Source organism: Quercus robur, chromosome 10 (assembly GCF_932294415.1).
Source record: "Quercus robur chromosome 10, dhQueRobu3.1, whole genome shotgun sequence".
NCBI classification, from domain to species: domain Eukaryota; kingdom Viridiplantae; phylum Streptophyta; class Magnoliopsida; order Fagales; family Fagaceae; genus Quercus; species Quercus robur.
Window position 1 is genome coordinate 19820366 of NC_065543.1, and position 14864 is coordinate 19835229.

Consider the following 14864-nt stretch of genomic DNA (forward strand, 5'->3'; position numbering starts at 1 on the left):
CCAAGATGGGTTCTTTGCAATTCCTACCACCCTTCTCAACACCAAATCCCTTGGTGCTAACGATTTGACCTTCACCCCCACGTTGTAGCCTTGCTTAAACTTTTGGTGATAATGTGCCAACTGGACCATGGCAACTTGTCTCCGTTCATCAATTAAATCCAAACTCTCCCACAGTAACTGATCATTGTCGTCGGGATTTAATAGGCTGGTTCTTAACGTTGGAAATCCTGTCTCTAAAGGGATTACAACCTCAGAGCCATTGGTCATGGAAAACGGCGTTTCCCCAGTTGATCGACGAGAAGTGGTCCGATATGTCAAGAGAACATGTGGAAGCTCATCAACCCACTTGCCCTTAGCTTCATCCAGCCTCTTCTTCAGCCCATTAACTATGACCTTATTGACTACTTCAGCTTGCCCATTCCCCTACGAATAGGCCAGGGTTGAATACCTATTCCTAATGCCAAGCTCACCACAATACTTTCTGAAAACTTTGCTATCAAACTGAAACCCATTATTCGAGATAAGAGTATGGGGAATCCCAAATCTAGTAACAATATATTCTTCCAAACAAACTTCTTTGCATCAACATCCCTAATATTAGACAACGGCACAATCTCGACCCACTTTGTGAAATAATTAGTACCGACAAGAAGCCATCTTCGGTTTCCCACTGCTTTAGGAAATGGCCTTACAATATCCAAGCCCTATTATGTAAATGGCCACGGACTAGAAAGAGGATTGAGCATGCCCTTAGGCTGATGGATGTCTGGGGCAAACCTCTGACATTGATCACATTTTTTAACATAATCCTGTGCCTTTCTCTGCACACTTGGCCACCAGTAACCTTAAGTAAGAGCTTTATGCAATAACGACCTTCCCCCCGTGTGATTACCACAGATTCCTTCATGCAATTCCTCTAGTAATGGTTCCACCACTTCTGGGTGAATGCAAAGTAAATTTGGCCTTATAAAAGAGCACTAGTATAACTTTTGTTCCTCAAATAGCCAAAAGCAGGGAGTTTTTTTTCGAACTTTATCTGCCTTTCCCTTATCATTGGGCAACGTTCCTTCCTTTAAGAATGCAACTATGAAATCCATCCAACTTGGACCGACCCTTATCTGCTGTACCCCAATCCTCATCAACTCCACCTCGGCAGGCATCAATAAATCCTCAATGAGGATTACCTGAGGAAGATCTTGCCCGGAAGAGGTTGCTAAAGTTGCCAAAGAGTCTACATCAGTATTCTTACTCCTCAAGACCTACTATATAAAGAAGGTCTCAAAGCCAGAATGTAATTGCTGGGCTTTACCCAAATATCCTTGCATTCTATGATCCTTGGCCTCCAACTCACCTTTAATTTTCCTGACGACCAACCTTGAGTTTGAGAAGACCCTAACAACTTTTCCACTTAGTTTCTTAACCATAGCTACTCCAGTCAACAAGCCTTCATATTCAGCCTCATTATTTATTAATGGTTGAAAAGCCCAACCTCAAGGATTTTTCAATAGTAATTCTATCTGGAGATACTATCACTATCCCTACTCCAAACCCCTTTTGGTTAGCCGCCCTATCAACATAAAGCTTCCATGATGGACATTCATGGACTGCAACCACTGTGACCTACACCCTTCTCGATTCCACCTCCTCGGCAATACCTGCCTCCAAGTGTTTTATAAATTTCGCCACTAAGTCTGCAAGAACTTGTCCCTTAATAGCGGTGCGAGGCATGTACTTTATGTTAAATGCCCCCAAAATTGTCCCCCCACTTGGCGATCCTTCCTGTATAATCAGACCTCTAAAGTAATGATTGTAAAGGAAGCTAAGTGAGAACCACCACAGTATGCGCCTGGAAGTAGTGAGGGAGCTTTCTTGTTGCATGCACTATTACCAAAATGGCCTTTTCCAGTGGTAAATAACAGATCTCCGCCTCCTACAAATATTTGCTTACATAATAGACCAGTTTTTGCAACCCAACCTCTATTCTAACCAAAACTAAACTCATTGCATGACATGTTATTGCAATGTAAGCAAAAAGAACTTCTTTCCTTTCCGGCCAAGAAAGAATAGGTGGTTAAGACAAATACTCCTTTAACTCCTCAAAGGCAATGTTACACTCTTCAGTACACTTGAATCCCTTACATTTGTGAAGGAGCTGAAAGAATGCTCTATATCTATCTGCTGACCGAGAAATAAATCTGTTCAGGGCAGCAGTCATTCCAGTCAACTTCTGTACTTCTTTAGGATTCCGGGGAGGTCGTAAGTCATTTATCGCCTTAATCTGATATAGATTAACCTCAATTTCCCAGTGTGTGATCATATATCCCAAAACTTTACTAGGACTAACACCAAAATAACACTTTGAAGTATTAAGATGCAACTCATGTTTCCTCAGTACTTCAAACACACTAGCCAGATCACTCAAATGCTCAACCTCTACCTTACTCTTCACAACCATATCGTCAATGTATACTTCGATATTTTTTCCAAGTTGAGACTCAAACATCCTAGTTATCATTCTCTAATAAGTAGACCCAACATTCTTCAATCCAAAAGGCATTACTCGGTAGTGATAATTCCCAGTGAGCATCATGGAAGTAGTATTCTCTTGATCAGCCAAAGCTAATGGTATCTGACGATACCCCTAGAAGGCATCCAAAAAGCTTATCCGAGGATGACCAACCATAGTGTCCACCAATTGGTCTATCAGAGGGATTGGGAAAGGATCTTGGGGTAAGCTTTATTCAGGTCAGTAAAATCTATGCAAACTCCACTTTCCTGACTTCTTCTTCACCATAACTGTATTGGCCAGCCACTTTAGGTAAAAGACCTCCTTAATCTCCTCTACACACTTAAGTTTTATAACTTCTTCCTTAACAACCTTAGCATGTTCTTTAAAAGAGCGCCGAGGTGGTTGTTTCTTAGGGGTCACTGTAGGATTAACATTCAGATGATGACAAATGAAATTCAAATCCACCCTGAGAGCTTCATAGGTGCTCCAAGAAAATACATCAACGTTCTTTCTAAGAAAAGCCAACAACTCCTCCTTCTCCCGATGAGGAAATTGAACTCCAATTTGGAAATACTTCTCTACATCAGCATCAATAATAACTTTCTCTAACTCCTCGCACTTCACACCTCCATCTACAATGTCCGAGGATGTTTCTACTTCAATTAATTGCTACAAGGCCCTTTTTGGGGTGGTCGATGAGGTGTTTGATAGCTGCAACTAGGCATTGCCTTGCCATAGCCTAACTTCCAATCAACTCCCCAACTTGGTCCCCAGAGGGATATTTCACCTTCAGATGCAAAGTCGAACAGATAGCCCCTAAAGCATAAAGTCATGGTCTTGCCAAAATAGCAGTATATGGTGAATAAGCATCCACCACAATGAAACTTACTTTAACCACCTCTGACCGTGCTTGAATAGGCAGCCTGATCAAGCCCTTTGGGGTAACGATCTTCCTGTCGAACCCCACTAGAGGGGAATCATAGCTAACTAGATCCTCAAGCCTTAGATTAAGTTCATTGTATAGGTCGGGATACATGATCTTTGCACCACTGCCTGATCTACCAAGACCCTCCTTACATCATACCCTCTTATTTGAAGGGTAACCACTAAGGCATCATCATGTGGTTGAACTGTTCCCACCTTATCATCATAAAAAATAAAAAATAAAAACTCAAGGCTACTTGGACTTCCATTCTCCCTTGTTTAGACTCAGGGACCGAGTCCTCAGTACATGGTCATGCTATGGACATAACCCCAGATGGACATGCCTCAATCTGACCTGGGGCTGCTAGAATAACACTGATTGTTCCCAGGGACGGTCTCAAGGAAGACTCCCTCTGATACACCGACCCAATCTGACTCCCCTGTCCAGGAGGCTAGTGCAAAAATTGTCTCAACTTCCCAATCTTGACTAGCTGCTTCAAATAGTCACGTAAAGTTCTACAACCTTCTATAGTGTGTCCACAGTCTTGATGATATTGGCAATAGAGACCCTGATTACGCCTCGTGGGGTCACCCCTATTTTATTTAGCCACTTGAAGTATGGTTCAACCTTTATCTTCTTAAGAATCTGATGCACAGGCTCCTTGAATATTGTGCTGGCCACCTAGGCAATGGGAAGCCCAGTATATCCAGTAAAATCTCTTTAGGGTTGGTTGTTATTATACCTCTTAGACCTAAAGTCTCTTCGGTCAAGGGGAGCCACTTTTGCCTTCCCCTTCCCCTACTGCTAATCATCCTCAACCCGTTTATGCTTATCAATCTGATCCATGAGTTGACGCGTGCTATGTGCTAGTTTCTTTATCACAGACTTCCTTAATTCATGCTTAGTAGGAAGGCCAACCTTAAACGTCCTTATTACCACGTCTTCAAAATCTCTATCTCATTAAACGTCTCCCAGTACCTATTCGAGTAAGTTTTCAGTGTCTCATCCTCTCTTATCACCATGGACAACAAGGAATCTAGGGGACAAGGAACCCTGCTACATGAACAAATCGGGCCCTGAAAGCCCTGGTGAGCTCTTGAAAAGAGCCAATTGAGCCTTCATCCAACCCATCAAACCATCTCATCATGACAGGCCCCAAACTAAATAGGAATACTTTACACATTAAAGCCTCATTCCTTGAATGAACAACCATCCTCTGATTGAAATGAATGACGTGCTCAACTGAATCAATCCTCCCATTGTAAATGGTAAATGTGGGCTGTGCAAACCGACGAGGAAGTTTGGCCCTGTCAATCCTTCGCGTAAATGGTGATTTTGAAATCTGGCGCTAAGCCCTACTCATTGCGTCATTCCCCAAGCTCCTATGGGTCGGACTTTTACTCCTTTTCTTATGATACCATTCATCCTTGTAGGAAAAGGATTCACTAGGAAAGGTTTCTTGATTGTGACCTATAACTGCTATCTTCCCTTGATTCGGATCCAGAGCTTGAAGGAGATGCCATTCTCTGTTTACAACGTAATTTTCTATGCAAATGGTCTATCTCTAACTGTAGATTCCTTGTTTCCTCCCCATGCGACACATAACTCCCAGTTCTAGAATGACTCCTACTAGTATGAGCTGTATGCACACTAACTTCATGATCTCTCCTCCGTTCTAAGTTAAGAAAATGGTCTTGATGTTGAGATCCAACAGATTCTTCTCAATTTGGTCCTAAACCCATCATAACTAAACAAGATTACAAGTGCTTCCCTATTTCCTATAAACGACGCCAATTGTAAGGACTAGAATTAGACCCTCAGCCCAATGAAGATGGATGATGGCTCAACACGCCCAAAACAATATATTTGTTAGAGAGTGGATTTTACAAGTAAAAGACCCTGTAAATCAAGTATGGGCCACAACAGATTCGATTCGTGCCAGAAAGATAAGAAAACACAATTTGAAGGGAATAACACTCCTTGGTCAAGTCTGAGGATAAAGTGTTCTTATATTCACTCAACTTTATCTAAGTACAAAATGTTCTATTCTTTTTCTCCTTTTCTTTTCAGATTTCGTACCCCATTTTTTACGAGGGCCATTTCTTTATATAGTCCCATTCTTTTTAATCTCAACCTTCCACTTGTTGATCATGTAGGCGATCTTTTGGATGCTTGTCCCATCAAAAATGTCCTAGAAGCTTTGTGGGTAGTTGTGAGCTGAGATATCCTTGTTCAAGGGTAATTTTCACATAAATGCGGCCAGTTGGTTAGGTGCGAAACATTTAATGTGGTGGTAGCAACCTTTTTCTCATATATTTCCTAGTTTACTGTGGACTCCTTTATTTGAAATTTATCCTTAGAAGTATGGTACCCTCTTGCATGGTATTCTCTAGGCAACTGGGCGCCAACCTCCCACAACGCTTCCTGAAGAAGTTTGGATCCTCGGTAGACAACCTATGTTCATCATTACTTGTCCTTGTCCCATTGTCCCACACGCTTATCTTACTATTCGACCATCTTCGGGCTACCCTACATTCTTGAGTATGGCCCACGGTCCAATACTCCTACTCGGCTCATTTATCCCCACAATAATTATTTTTTGACTAAATTACAAATTGTGTCTTTTAATTTTGCTTAAAATTCAATTAAGTCCTATAACTTTAATTTCATTCAATTTAGTTCTCTAACTTTTAATTTTATTTCATTTAAGTCTTCCATTATTATCTGTTAAGTAGGCTGTCATGTCCATAACAAGATAGGTTTTTTTTTTTTTTTTTTTTTTTTTTTTTTTTTTTTTCAATTTCTTTAATTAAAAAATCCATAAAACCTAATAAAAAATAATTTTATAAAATTAAATTAATTGTATTTCCAAATGGAAAGAACAATAACACAGTACAAAGACATTCAACAAGAAAAAAAATTTATTTGCATAGATTCAACAAAAAAAATTCTTTACCCAATTCACAATTCAATTAAAAAATTTATCCAAAACAAAACCACTCAAGTCTCACTCTTCACTATCATACAATAAACAAAGCAACTCTCTCACTCTTTGAAGCTCCACCTACAATAATCAATCTTATTTTTAATGGAATTTAAAAGATAGTGATTCCCAATTAACTTATCGCAAGATTTTGATGGAGACCCAGTTACTAGTAAAACCCTTGCTTTCCAGTTCACATAGTTTGGGAACCCAAGGTTCCATGTGAGCCACTCTTTTTCTCTCTTGGTTCCAATTTGAAATTCTGGGTCCAGGAGTGTATGTGATGGGTTGATCTCTGGTTTAGGAGGATTATTTGGGCCAGAGGGTTGATCTTCAAATCAGATTTTGACGAGGATCCGGTTAATTCTTCAGTAATGGAGAGAGTGGTGCTAGAGTTTGACATGTCTGTGAATATGAGGAGATATGTTGGGGTTTTGGCTAAGAGGAGTTTTCATTGATTGGGTTTGGTTTTGGATTGGGATTTGAAGCTAAGATTAGATTAGGAGAATTTGATTTTTGATCATGATTCTTGATTGCAGGTTTTGTGATTTGAGTTTAAATCTTTAATGGCCTGTTTGGAAGTTTAGAGAGGGAGGAGAGTAGAGGGATGTAGAGGGGAGGAGAGTAGTGGGGAGAAGAGTAGAAGGGAATGGTTCTCCTCTACCTTGTTTGGATGTTTTTAAAATTAGTAAGGGGGAAGGGAGTAATTAGTCATTCCCCTTATTTGGATGTTTTAAAAATTAGGATGGAGAGGAGAGGAAATAATTAAAATAGACAAATTTACCCCTATTTGAAAATGGACTTGCAACATTGGTCTATTATTAATTTAGAAAGAGTAAATTGGGAAATTTATCTAGTCAATAATTTATCTATTCTACTCTCCCTCCAAATCTCTCCAATTTGGGGGAATTAAAAATGAGGGGTTAGAGGTGGTTGAAACCCCTCCAAACTCCTCCCCCTCCTTCCTTAAAAAACTTCCAAACAAGGTAATTGAATTACTCTCCCTCTCTCTACTCTACTCCCCCTCCTTTTTTAAACTTCCAAACAGGCCATAAATGAAAATGATTTGTTGTCTTTTCCTCTTCCTTGAATGAAGATGGGTTTTGATTGCTGATTCTTTTCACCATCATGCATTTTTTTTTCTTATTTGTTTACTAAGAAAGTTCTTGGACATGTTCTTCAATTTCTTTATTTATTTATTTTTTAAAAAATTTCTAGAAAAAACATGTTTTATTAGTTTTAAAATTGACAAACCTAAGAAAAATTTAAAAGATGTCATCTCTTTACACCTAATAGCAATCCAATTAATAGATGGTAACAGAAGGCCTGAATTGAATAAACTTAAAAGTTTAAAAACTAAATTGAACAAAATTGAATTTTAGGCAAAGCTAGATGGTGTAATTTGTAATTTAGCTTTACTTTTATTATGTGTAATCAAAACAAGGTATGTCAGTAATTAGGAAAAATATTGTGTCTCTTAGACTTGTTGCAGCTTCTATAACATTGAGAAACGAGGTGTTGGAATCAATTCTACTAAGCAAGATTCGTGATCCTTTCATGATGATATTTTGAAAGGTAGCTTATGCATCAAATAAAAAAGCTTACGCTACAAATCAACAAAATGAAAGTTGGGGAACTAAGTTGAAAAAATTGAAATGATAAAAATGAAAATGAAAAGAGAGCAATCTTAAACCTAAATAGTGCAATTTATTATTGGAACCTATCAACGGATGTCTTTAAGGCATTTGTTAATGAACAATTTTAAGAAATTTTTAATACTATTTTCATGGAAAATTTTAAAAACTATCAAAAAAGTTTATTTTTTTTTCTTTTCCCATAAAAAGTTTTCATAAATAGTTCATAAATCAATGCCTTTAGTTTAACTTTCCCCTTTATTATTTAGCATAAAAAATGAAAAATGTCATGGACGCCCACTTTCGTAAAATCATTTCTTCCCCCCATAAGTTTTTTTTTTTTTTTTTCTTCGTTCAAAATAAATTAGTTTTAATACCACAATTTTTTTTTTTGGATTACAACTATGATATGACATACTATGAGCAATTGCCTATCACTTCTTCACCACTCATGGTCTGTCACATCATAGTTATGGTAAAGTTGCAGTCCTAGTCCTAGATTTTCTCATCAACATCAACATAGGATAGAGAGGAATTTCCCGAATGAAATGCAAACAAGCTCCCCAACAGCCCAAACAACATGGCAATTTAGCAACATATTGTTTGGCAACAGATCTTTTTCTACGTGGCTTTGTTCAGCCGTGATTACTATAATAATATACACTTTTAGTTAACGTGAGCATTAGCATACATATGTGGCCACTGGCTAGCTATAAGCCAATCCATCCAATACCAAATCCTTTATTTTATTGCTTTATTTTCTCTGGTTTAGTATTTTATTGCTTTGTCGTACTGCTGCTTCTTGGTACTGTTCAAAAGAAGCAAAAAAGGGCATACAATTGTATTATTGTTACTTCACTTTTCAAACTTTCAAGGGAGAAAGGACGAGTGACAAAGAAAGAACCATGAGCCTTGGAAACGACTATATCTTTGTTGTGCTTTTTCTCTTCTTTTCATGGCTTCACTGCTGAAAAAGCAAATTAACATCTTTGAATGCATATTAAAGAGGGAGAGAGAGAGAGGGTCCTGACTCCGGGGTTCTTTTTCTTTCTTGTTCACCAGGCAAACCATCTTTTTTAAAAACTCTTTAGCAAGTAGCAACATGCCAACAAAATTTTTGTTCAATTCCAATACCCATCTTTTTGTGCTGTACATTTCTTTATTGAATCCCCTCCTATTCCGCATTTCTCTGGAAGCATTTTCTCTATCTTCTATACCCTGCTACCAGAGAGACCAATATATCTGAATTGCCCACCACAAAATAGAAAACCCAACTCCCAAAAAACCAAAAAGAAAAAGGTTGTGATCACCTGCTGTTTCTATGAGATATACACCTTGGTGTGAAATCACCAACCGCCCTCCTTGCCTATATTTTATCAAGGCCTAAAAAATAAAAATAAAAATAAAAAATTAGCCATTAAACATCCCCTGCTCTTTTCCTGATTAGCCTTAACCGCCTATTTGCAGCATTCATAGCCAGGGTGATTTATATAAATCCTGGCATCCTGCTGTATGGGGGCTGAAACCCATAAGATTAAACAATCTGAGAATTGGGTTTTCTTCAAAATTGTTGTTTATGACTTGTCCTTCACAAAAATTCTGTGAATGAAGTCTCGGAATCTTTTGGAATATAGCTTCGGATCAACGGCTGAGATGGAGGTGGGATCCACTTGCAAGGACTTGTAAGCATGTTCTAGCTTTTTGCTAATATCATAATCTTGGAGAATGTCAATGATACCAAAATAAAGAATCACGTCAAAGACCTCCCCACCACACTGTGGAGGTGTTGGTGTTGAATTGCTACTTTCACTCCCACTCCCTGAATGCTGATCCAATCCAACCCTTGGCACTCTCTCTTCTGCTCTAGCAGGCATGTTTGCCCCTAACCTGATAGGTGGTCCCCTGGAATATTTGGGTGCAAAAAGAATTCAAAATTATTACATGAACTACACAAACACCTATCAACATGATCATCCCAAATCAAGTCAATCATAGGCATAATCATCACTCTTAACCATTGCTAAAGTTCATAACTTAAAAATCCATAATTCATGCCTACCTATTATTTTATTTCTCTAAGTGAGCATCAAAGCAAAGCCTAGAAGAGCTAGACTTTGAGAGGCAACAAAGTAAATTCTCGCAAACTCTTTAAGAATTCAAAAATTACTATACAATTACCTTGATCTGTGAAATTTAAAATTTATCAAATAGACAAGAGAAAGATAAATTTTTTCCACTTCACGTGGCACCAACAAACATTTGCAAGTTGCAACCCTGATTGCTCAGTCTCAATGGAAAACAGACCAAACTATTCATAGCGAAAGTTTTGTTTCTATCTAGGAAAGCATGGTGACCCCACAGAGACCAGTTGCCCATGAAAGAAAATATTCGGAATTGCTACTACAACTCAAGTCACTTTCAGTCACTCCACCCAATAAGATGAAATTTCATAGAAAGGGATTATCCTATACCTGAGTTCAAAATGGGAGGAAAGAAAGGGGTGGGAAATAAATATGCCGACCACAAATTTTATTGCTTATTGATATTTTTTAGATGGAAGAAATTTCTGCTCGTTGAACTTGAACATGAGCACTGGGTCCATAAGCACTAAAGTTAAACATGTGGCACATGCATAACAGTCAAGGAGATGCCATTTATGGGCCCCAACATAATATTTTCTAATACCAAGGAAAGTGTTGTATGTGGGCTAAACTGTCTGATTTGTAAACTCAACCTGCACTCTCTCCGGGACCAATTCAGTATAAGATGTAAAGAAAACATATCCCTAGAATCCAATCCCGAGACCTAACTAACAATAAAGAGATGAAGCTATATTAAAGAATAACACATACCCGCTAACAATAATCCAATCACTATCTTGCAACTCTACTTTGCCTATTAGATATCCTCTCTCATCATGTTGCGTATCACTTTTGCCTGAAAAAGCTCAAGACGCAGTAGTTAGAACAGTTTAATTGTCCAACAAATATCTCCGAGTATTGTTTTTAAGCTGTGGTGACAAATTACCTGAATCCAAATTGAATGGTGACATCTTCATCTCATCACTTGAGTAATCATCACGGAAGTGAACACCTATTAAAAGACTGTAATCCATGATTCTCTCCCGTTCCAAGAATTCACAGTCTCTATCAATTTGCCTGAATAAAAACCATGACATAAGACCAACTTTCAAGCATATTATAGTTGGAGCACACATGCTCCACATCCACACTTGAGGGGAGGGGCAATAGCAAAAAGAAATGCTTGTAATGAAGTAAAGAAATAAGATTACGTCCGACGCATCAGAATTTACCAGATAAGTTCTTGAAACCATGATCGTTCCAAGTGAAACACATAATTCAGATCAAGGTCTTTGAATGTAGTTGTCTCATCTATTTTCCCCTCAGGCTTATCAGTGGTGCGGCCATAAGAAGATCCTTTGAGGTCAAATCGTTTGTGGATTCGGTACTCCGAACAAAAGAGATTACCCATCACGATGAAACGTGTCTGATTTATTTATCACATCACCAAAATTAAACTAAATATAGAACAGCATCAAACTGCAAAAGCACTGGAAATACCAAACCAAAAAATAAAATAAAATAAAATAAAAAAATCATTCATTCAAAACCAAATACCTTTTGACCGCCAACTGGTTTGACACAATGAACGCCATAGAATTTTGTTACCAAGGAATTCTTGTACTGACAAACATGTTGGTGGTAGCTTGGAAGCATCCTAATAAGCACCTGCAGAAGGTTACAAACTAATGGTGACAATCTATCGACCATAAATTCAATGTATTTCAAAGCTAAGAATGTGAGAACTGGAAACTAGTATAGGAAGAAGACAACTGCTTGTTGTCAATTCTGCCACAGTAGTGTATACTTTTCTAAAAGTTTTCCAGTTGCGTGTTTTGTTTAGTCTCAAAATTGATTGATATTAAGAAGTCCGAGGGGGCTGGCAACTGACCTTGACTTCAGATTTCCTGACAGTTTTGATCATAAACCGGTCATCCTGAGTAAGGTAGAATACACTTCCACTTTTCCCAGGAGAAGACAATTCCCTAAGCGCATCATTTCCACAAATAGCAAGCATGTAATCCGCAGCATCTATTCCAAACAATTCCCTCAGATGTCTAAATACCAAACAAACTTTAACTAGTTACCACCATTTGATAGGAAAATCATCAAAAATGCAAGTTTCCAATAAAATTGTGAATCCAACCAAAAAGAAATACAACTAAAGTGTAACACAATGTGAACTGAACATAAAAAAAAAATAAGCAATACCTAAACACCATGGGACAATAATCCTTCCATTTGAAGTCCACTGATTGATGTGGCGGCGTACACTTGGATCCTTCAGGTGGAAACCTTGTCCAAAACTTTTCCATGGGATCAAAATCCCCTGGCCTAAGTTCCCTCACCATTGAAGCATCCTTTCCAACAGTGTATCTGCAAGCCGAAAAACAAAAACAAACAAAACTACTGTCAATGCAAGTACTCCAACACACCAAATCATCAAAAATCATAAATGAAAAAAAAAAAAAAAAAAAATTAAACAACAACAGCAAACAATATCAATTAAATCTTAGTCCCAAAATTTTTGGTGTCGGCTAGGATCTCAATAGACTAGTGAAGGTCAGCCACACGATTCTGTAAGACATATTGTTTTACTACTTCCTAAATTGACAAAAAAAACAAGTATGTACCTAATACCCATTTGGAGATTGATCATCAAATCGTAGTTCTTGTGTCCCTTGGAAACCTTCTGACCCGGTTTCTTAACTTCCTCATCATTAGCCATCAAACCAGGACTCGGGGGTGTCTGCCAACCCCAATTTCCATGATTCACACACTGCTCTTCCTTCCCATCCTTACAAAACATAGACGCAGCCTCCACATTATCCACAATATCACAAGTAATATCCCCAGCCTCAGCATCCAATTCCCATATACAAATCCTAGGGAATAGATTCACATTCCTCACCACATCCAAATCCACATTCTCCACCACATCCACTGAAGACCTTTTCCTAGTAGCGTTCACATTCACAATATTACCATTCCCTTTCGGTTTCGGGACCCCATTTTCCCAACACATATCAAACTTATCCCCATTGCTCAAAACCAAAACCCCATTTCCAGAAATAATCCCATTCTTCCATTCACCCTCATACTCATTCCCATTGCTCCACATGTACCTTCCTTGACCATCCTGCAAATTCCTTTTCCAAAACCCTCTGTAGATATCCCCATTGGCATAAAACTTTTCACCATATCCATGCTTTCGATCTGCAATCCAAGACCCTTTGTAAGTGTGACCGTCGATTCCAATAAAAGTACCAAACCCATCCATTTTCCCAGACTTGAAATCACCTTCATAGGTAGCTCCTGATGGCCATGAAAGCTTCCCTTTCCCACTCGCTTTCCCTTTCTTCCACTCACCTTCGTACATGCACCCATTTGACCACAGATATTTGCCATGACCGTGTGGCACGTTCCCTGAATATGTTCCATTGTACAAATCTCCATTTGGAAGTAGTTTCTCCACGGTGGTAGGAGAGGCCGTGGGAGACACGCGCCTCGACCCACTTGGGGATCGAGTCCGACCAACCACCAGACATGGCGGTGGTACCACCAACTCCACTTCTTCTTCTTCATCATCTTCTTCGGATTTTTTCTTGTTGTTGGGTTGTTGGTCGGAAAGAACACTTAGGATTGTCTCTTGCATTTCTGCTGCTGCTTTTTTTTTTTGTTCTTGTTTTTTTAACTTTGGTTGTGTTTTTGGAATTTGTGGGTGTCACCGAAAACTGAGTACGAAACGCATTGGTAAAAAAATAGTGTATTTTGGTTTTGGTTTTGAGATTTGGGATTTGAGAGTTGAAAAGAGGATCCTTGTACAATTGCACAAACAAAGAAAAACGGACATAAAATGGTAGTACTAGTACTAGTATTTCATTTTTGTTAGATAAATACTAAAAGAGAAGGAAAAAATAAGCATTGGGTTTGGGAAGACTAAAGATAGATAGTATGATACTAGAGTAATACTAGTATGACTATCTACCATAACTGAGAAAAGTAAAAAGAGAAAGGGAAAGGGAAAGAGAGAGTAGTGTACAATTCTACTACTATCGGTTGGTTTTTGGTTTGGTATAGGCACTATAGGCTAGCTGGCTTTTTCTGTCTAAAATTGCAAAATGCATAGGGAAAGTGAGAAAACCTCGGTGTTGTTGTTGGACTTGGTGGTGGTGTCCGTGTCTTTCTACACTCGTTTTCTCTCTCTCACATTGCTAGAAGAAGAGAGGGATGTGCGTGCCAGTCCTAGGCCTCAACTCTAACAAGTCTTCCATACCAGCAATTTTTTGCTTTTGCTTTTTTGACTGCCACGGACAAACATACCCTTTGATTCTATTTTTATTTTTTTTAATTCCGAAAATCCTGCCTGTGCTTTCGCTTACCATATGTGATTCTTGCTGACGATATCATCTAGAATCAAGGTATGGGTTTTATATATATATATATATATATATATATATATATATAAATGAGTCCGGTTAACATATGAACACAACACACATTAAAGCATTCTACTTTTAGAAATGTTTTTTCAGAAATTGAAAAAACTGTCAATACTTTTTTAATTTTCGAGAAATTTTTTTTCAAAAATGATTAATTATTGTGACACACATTAGCAAAATCTTATATATATATATATATATATATATATATATATGTATATCAAAATGGAGGAAATTTTTTTAGGATAATGTTAACGAGTGCTTTTAGGGTAATGATTAACAATTCATTT

At 38.1% G+C, this 14864-nt stretch overlaps 1 protein-coding gene across 2 annotated transcripts; it reads right to left on the minus strand.

Moving 5' to 3' along the window:
* Positions 1-9154: 9154 nt before the first annotated feature.
* Positions 9155-14440, minus strand: LOC126701923 (phosphatidylinositol 4-phosphate 5-kinase 2-like). Of its 2 annotated transcripts, XR_007647557.1 has the most exons (9): positions 12766-14440; positions 12344-12508; positions 12024-12189; positions 11690-11800; positions 11365-11558; positions 11079-11209; positions 10904-10988; positions 9362-9953; positions 9155-9269 (listed from the first exon to the last, which is right to left on the minus strand). XR_007647557.1 is itself a non-coding variant. In XM_050400372.1 (8 exons), the coding sequence occupies exons 1-8, from the start codon at positions 13785-13787 to the stop codon at positions 9626-9628; spliced, it is 2202 nt and encodes a 733-aa protein (XP_050256329.1). In that variant the 5' UTR covers positions 13788-14440; the 3' UTR covers positions 9155-9625. The 2 variants fall into 2 exon arrangements, 1 of the variants encoding a protein (XP_050256329.1); XM_050400372.1 differs by having other exon boundaries at positions 9155-9953.
* Positions 14441-14864: the final 424 nt, after the last annotated feature.

Coding starts and splice junctions, on each gene's coding strand:
- LOC126701923 (XM_050400372.1), bottom strand. CDS start 13,787: ATGCAAGAGACAATCCTAAGTGTTCTTTCCGACCAACAACCCAACAAC. Junction 11,801..12,023: donor TCAGGAAATCTGAAGTCAAG/GTCAGTTGCCAG, acceptor AACCTTCTGCAG/GTGCTTATTAGGATGCTTCC. Junction 11,210..11,364: donor TGGTTTCAAGAACTTATCTG/GTAAATTCTGAT, acceptor GTTTTTATTCAG/GCAAATTGATAGAGACTGTG.